Genomic DNA, 6,141 nt, shown 5'->3' with positions numbered 1-6,141 from the left:
GTCAGTCTGGTCTCCTTCAAGTGCAACAAATTGTCTGTGGGGATGAGGTCAGGTGACTGACTCGTCCAATCATACACTGGCCAGTGTTTGGCCATAAAAAGACTCTTTGGTGGCCTTGTCTGTGTGTTTAGGATCAATGTCCTGCTTGGCAAAGTGATCATGGTGAGACTATGTATAAACGTGGCAATGAGTCCTCCATTGTTCACCTTATATGGATGTGAAGACCCACAATGATTTTTAAAGCTTAGAGAGTCAGCATTTTAACCTTGTATTTATCTTGTATTCTGCTGAAGTCGAGCCAAAACAGTAAAAAACATATAACTCTTGGAATTCTCTCTGTAGTTTGGTCTGTGTGTGTTGGTGGCTTTGTTTTACTATATTTATGCAGTCCAAAAACCAGGAGCGCACTATACTTGCAGGGTCCAACAGCTTTGTGGGGACCAAATTGCAGGACCCTGCAAGTTTAAATGGGTGTGTGGATGTGTGTGTGTGAGTGTGTGTATACACTCCAAGATTGTATCCATTTCCTTATGCACAGGTTATACAGTTTCATTTCATTACATGAATTCAAAAACACAACTGAACAATTTATGCAGCAAGTCAAAAGCCCACTTTATGTCTGCAGACTCAGACTCCTGTGGTGGACAACTGTGTGACCTCGCTCTGGAGGTCATCCTGAACTGTTCCCCCGCCGCACTGATCCATGCCTAGTCAGGCCGGCTGTCTCTCTCTCGTCGCAGGAGCACAAACAGACACAGGCTCTCGCGTGCTGTTGCGCGCTCTGGAGAAGCTGCTCTGGTCCTGGCGGGAGCGATAGGGCAGGCAGAAATCCCTGAAGCACCTCTTGAAGTTCTCATCCAAGAAGGCGTACAGCACAGGGTTGAGACTGCTGTTGGTGTAGCCCAGTGCAATGCACAGATGCCAGCTGGCCATTACAAGGAGGTCCTTGTTGTCAATTTTCACCATGGTCTTGACAATGATGAAGATGTGGATGGGAGTCCAGCAGATGATGAAGGCTGCCACGACCACCAGGACCATGCGGGTGATGCGCCGCAGGTTCCTGTCTTTCTCTTTAGAGCCAGAGAGCAGACGGACGCTCTTGAGTCGCAGGATCATCAGACCATAGCAGACAGTGATGACCAGGACAGGTACCACAAAGGCAAAGATGAACACGCAGATTTTCATCACTGTGTCCCAGTACCAGTCAGGTTCGGGAAATCCGAGTGTGCAGACAGTGTTTCCTGAGGAGTTACAACAATTACAATTTTAATAGAGGGCCATGTGGAGAAGCTCAAATGTTTTCTCTTTTAAAGCTCCCTGAAATCAACACTTGCTAAATAAGCCTGTGAGGAGAAATTATGGTAATTTCCAGCATTTCTCTTGCAACAATAAAAGTCCCTCACCTTTATCCATCACCTTGGTAACAGCTATGATCATCACAGGTACTCCGACAGCAGAGGAGAGGATCCAGATGCAGACGTTGATGAGTTTGGCTTTGGCAGGCGTGCGGAAGTCCAGGGCCCTCACAGGATGACATACAGCAATGTAGCGGTCCACGCTCATCATGGTGAGAGTGAAGATGCTGGTGAACATGTTGTAGTAGTCGATGGCAATAACCACTTTACACAACAGCTCCCCAAAGGGCCATGTTCTCATCAGGTACTTGGCGCTCTGGAAGGGGAGGGTGCTGGTGGCGAGAGCATCAGCAAGAGCAAGGTTGAAGATGTAGATGTTGGTGGCGGTCTTCATCTTGGTGTACCTGGTTGTTTGGAAGAAAAAGCACTGAGCGGTTTTAATTGATTCGGTCTCACATGTGGCGACAGCTGTTTTTTCAAGGTCTGCCTACTGCTGTGTGGCAGAGAAAATACCTTGTGTGGTAGACTCGTGATTTCGATTGAAACGTTTCAAGGTTAGAAACAAATTTATTGTTGGATCTAATCTGTTTCCACTTTCAAACCAATTATCTGCTCTTTCCCCTTGAAAAATAATAGAGCCTTTCAGATGTATAATGTTTTTATGGCAAACACTAAATGCATGAGAGCTTCTATGCTCTGCCACAGTGACTGTAAGCCTCCATTAAACTGCACTTCTATGTAATGAGTCAGTTCCAGCTGAGAAATCCTTCAAAACTTCCCTCCTTGAGTTCCGATTCACAAAGTAGTTTTTTTTTTCTTTTGCCAGTGACCAGCTTTGTCTGAATGCCAGCTGCACAGTTGTCTGGCTGGTTAAAGATGGATTCCTCCACGAGTCCACAGTGTGACAGTAATTGGTCACATTTAATTAAATTGCAGCAACAGGCTGTGAAAGGATGGAGGAAGACAGAGGGATGCCTTACCTTTTCTCTTAATCCACCACATGAAGAGATTTATTGCATTACACACCATGTACTGATCTCACTCTGTATGTCATTCCTTTGCCAGGGAGAGAGTGAGAACAATGCCTTTTATATTCACTTTGATTACTGTGAAAAACATTTAAAAAAAACAAAAAAAAAACAAAACAAAACACCTGTCACATTTCATCTTCCACGCATTTCTCCAGGATTTAGCAGGCTGTTGAGTGAGTGGATTGATTGACAGTGGAGGAACCACCACATCAGTGCTCTCTCATTTAAGCTGCATTATTTCAGCATCAAATCAACATGACACAAATTGCCACGCACACACACACACACACACACACACACACACACACACACACACACACACACACACACACACACACACACACAGAAGCGCAGTCATTGCTTTTGATTTAGAGGTAAGGATTCAACATGCTGCTTATTCCCAATGCAAATTAATCACCTGTGTTTACAACATCATTCCTGAGAGGTGCAATGAAGTAATTTCAAGGCTAAGCTGTAGCTCACACCGCCCTCTATCCCCTCTCTCCTCTCCTATGTGTAGGAGGAGGTGTGTGTGCTCCTGTGGGTGTGTTAGAAAGTGGCTCTCACACCAACTGGAACTGTGGGCAATTAAAAAAATATATTTTTAGACATAGCCCATCATTAAAATGTATTATTATAATCCTAGAATATCAAATATTGCCATAAGTGAGTTTGCAGGGCACTTAAATGCAATTTGAAACATTTCATGAAAGATATAGGCTTTTTACAATTTCCATACTGGATCTTATGCTATTAAGTGTGTGCGTGTGTCGGTTTTCACTGTTCAGCAAGTAGCCAGCAGCAAATTATAGTTAATATTAAACTAGTCACAAATAACTTGTCCTCCTTTTAAATATTTTTTTCATTTACTAATTAGTCTTACCTGATCACCCCGTACATTACAAGCACGTTTCCTAGTAGTCCCACCACACAGATGAGAGAGTAGAGAGCCGTGATACACACGGCGATGATGAGCCTTATAGTGTCCCTGTTTGTAGCCCTGATGGTGTCGTTGCTTTTTGAAGGCAGAAGCAGCAGATCCTCGGAGAATGTAACATTGAAAGGAGTTACGGAGACCGAGTAGCGCTCGTTAAAATCACCAAGAAGGGAAGGAAGAGTGGTAGGCTCCATTCTCTAAAATTCAGGTGAGATTTTGTTACTAAGAAGTCAGGCAGGTGCACAGGAGCGCACGGAAACTGGACGGCAAATTAGTGACGCGGCGCCCAGAAGAGGTTTGGTCGCATTTTCTCTCTCTCTCTCTCTCTCTCTCTCTCTCTCTCTCTCTCTCTCCCCCCCCCCCCCTCTCTCTATCTCTCTCTGCGCTGTGTGTGTGTGAGAGTGTGTCTGCCTTTCCGCGCGCTCCTTTTGGCAAAGCGCACAAAGCAAGGCAATATATGAGGACTGTTTTCCTGCCTATTTCTTATCCTAAAGGGATGCCGTTTGTCCAAGTGCTTTAATTGGAGCATAGATTAATGCTTCATCACATCCCTTTTGTGATTCTCATTAATGGCTGTCATCCAAAATTAACAGCCTCTTGCTCCACCTGCCACCCAACAGCTCCTAACATCTCTGCCCAAGAATCTCTCATATTGTGGCTTTACAGCTCAATTAGACGTCTTTATTGAGCAGCTCCTCTCATTGTCTGCCAGCTTTCACCTTTGTGGTACTTCTTCTCCTGCTCTCCATGGCCTGTGGCCTGTGTTAGCAGAGCTCCATTAGTGGACTGACTGTTCTCACCAGACAGTCACCGCCATGAAATTACCTTACTAAACCATGGTAGTGATGCAATTACTTGCCAGTAGCAAGGCTGATGAAATATTTAAGATATTTATTTTCCTGTCTCAGATGATTTTTAATACATCTGGAACATTTCTCATCCCTGGATAAAAGTTTCACTGTCATCATGTTGAGTATGCTTTTTGGGCAGTAAAAATGTTGAAGCATTCAGTGTTTATTCCAATATGTTCGACCTGTTCAGTTCACAACATGTTGCACAAATTGTTGATTAAACAAATGTTTGACTTTAATGCCAAGCAGGTGTGCCTTTTTACAATTTTCACCACAGCACTTATTTATCTGTAGCTGCCTTTCGTCCATAGCCCATTACTGTGAACATCAGAAACCATTAGGATCATGCAGCTGCAAGTGATTGTGTGGGTCTGCTGAAATTGCCGCATGCATATGCAAGTTTGAGGCCTGTTTGAGAGCATTTCTCAGGGGTAATTGTTTATTTGAACACAGATTAACATCCTCCTGTGGCTGCATAGTGTTCGTAACTGCAACAGTCTTCATGCACTCTGCGAAGTGACCTTTACAAAATCCGCCTTTAAGCAACCACCATCAGCGGCGTACAAAGCAGGGGACAATCAGAAGAATAGGGCCAGTTTGCTGAACAAAAGCTCTGAAGCCTCCCTCTTTACTGTTCCTTCTAAAGATAGACCATGTGCGTCTTCCTAAGATGAAGAGCAGTAATTAAAATGATCTGGCTCATGCTGTGGGAGTTCAGTGAGCTCATTTCTATATCATTACTGGAGGATATTTGTTGCAAGCTTCCGGTTAGATTTCGGGCCATCCACAGGTGAGCATGATTCTCAAAATGATTTTCAGCCAAACTGTGAATGGCAATGTTGGTCTGTTGGTTGCTCAGCTGGTTCACTACTTTGGTCCAAACTGGAATATCTCAACAAATCTTGAATCGATCGCTATGAAATTTCATACAAATACTCATGGTCCCCAGAGGATGGATCCTAATGATGCTGGGGATCCTTTCCTTTTCCTCTAAAGCCATTGTGACATTGACATGTTTTATTTTTATTGATACGTTTTGACAGCTGTTGGAAGTATTCCTATTAAATTTTCTACATGTATCCATGTTCCCCAGAGGATGAATCCAAATGGCTTTGGTGATCCTCTGACTACTCCTGTAGTTCCATGAGCAGGTCAAAGTTTATATTTATCCTAAAAAATATGCAAAGATGTACAAGATGGATTACCACTAAATTTAGTACAGACATTCATGGTTCCCAGACTATGTATCTTAATGACTTTTGTGATCTCCAGACTTTTCATGTAGCGCCATCATCAGGTAAAAATCTTACTTTGTAAAGTATTCTGGTTTATGACCAAATACAAAATTAACATCCCATCGGCTGCAGGCTACTTTCCATTTAGTGCCAATTAGCAAATGTTACCATGCTAACTAAGATGGTGAACATGGCAAACATTACATGTGCTAAACATCAGCATGTTAGCACTGTCATTGTGAGCATGTTAATAGTAACTTGTAACATTTAGCTCAAAGCACTGTTGTACCTAAGTACAGGCTCACGGAGATGCCGGGCTATAGGCTGTTAGTTGTGTTTGTAAAGATTTGATTGTGAAAAGCACCACAGATGCGTGGGAGTAAAGGACGAGTGTATTGATAGATAATAAAGAAGAATACAGCACAAGGGTGTAATTTCAGTCTGAGTTCCTTCAGTTTTTCTAAAGATGACATCAAACAATGACAGAGAAAGAGAAGCAGAGCAGTGACTAACATCTTAAAAAGTTCACAGTGTAAAGTATGGTTATGGTAGTGCTATATCAACTTTTCAATTGGGGAAAGTCTGAAAGGTGCTTACAAGAAACAGTCTGTTGTAAAATGTGAGGGTAAGTTTTCAGTGAGTTAAGGAAGAGGGGAGGAATGCAGAGGAGGCGGAGAAGTCACGGTAGTTATTGGACAGACCCTGCACATATATTTCATTGAGATCAGCCCA

At 43.1% G+C, this 6,141-nt stretch overlaps 1 protein-coding gene across 2 annotated transcripts; it reads right to left on the bottom strand.

The window, feature by feature from the left end:
• Window positions 1–711: 711 nt before the first annotated feature.
• On the bottom strand, window positions 712–3,517 carry LOC111232885 (delta-type opioid receptor-like). Of its 2 annotated transcripts, none has more exons than XM_022760570.1 (3): window positions 3,270–3,517; window positions 1,404–1,759; window positions 712–1,241 (listed from the first exon to the last, which is right to left on the bottom strand). In XM_022760570.1, exons 1-3 carry the CDS (start codon window positions 3,515–3,517, stop codon window positions 712–714), a joined length of 1,134 nt encoding a protein of 377 aa, XP_022616291.1. The 2 variants fall into 2 exon arrangements, with proteins under 2 accessions (XP_022616291.1, XP_022616292.1); XM_022760571.1 differs by having other exon boundaries at window positions 3,285–3,316.
• Window positions 3,518–6,141: the final 2,624 nt, after the last annotated feature.

This window comes from Seriola dumerili, unplaced genomic scaffold (genome assembly GCF_002260705.1).
Source record: "Seriola dumerili isolate Sdu_G_001 unplaced genomic scaffold, Sdu_1.0 BDQW01000341.1, whole genome shotgun sequence".
NCBI classification, from domain to species: Eukaryota; Metazoa; Chordata; class Actinopteri; order Carangiformes; family Carangidae; genus Seriola; species Seriola dumerili.
Note: the sequence above shows the minus strand (reverse complement) of the source record. Positions and strands in the feature narration are given on the sequence as shown.

Excerpts from the sequence above, each read along its gene's own strand:
- LOC111232885 (XM_022760570.1), bottom strand. The coding sequence starts at position 3,517 with ATGGAGCCTACCACTCTTCCTTCCCTTCTTGGTGATTTTAACGAGCGC. Across the intron at positions 1,760-3,269 it reads GTAATGTACGGGGTGATCAG|GTACACCAAGATGAAGACCG; the intron begins GTAAGACTAATT and ends CCAAACAACCAG. Across the intron at positions 1,242-1,403 it reads TACCAAGGTGATGGATAAAG|GAAACACTGTCTGCACACTC; the intron begins GTGAGGGACTTT and ends GTAACTCCTCAG.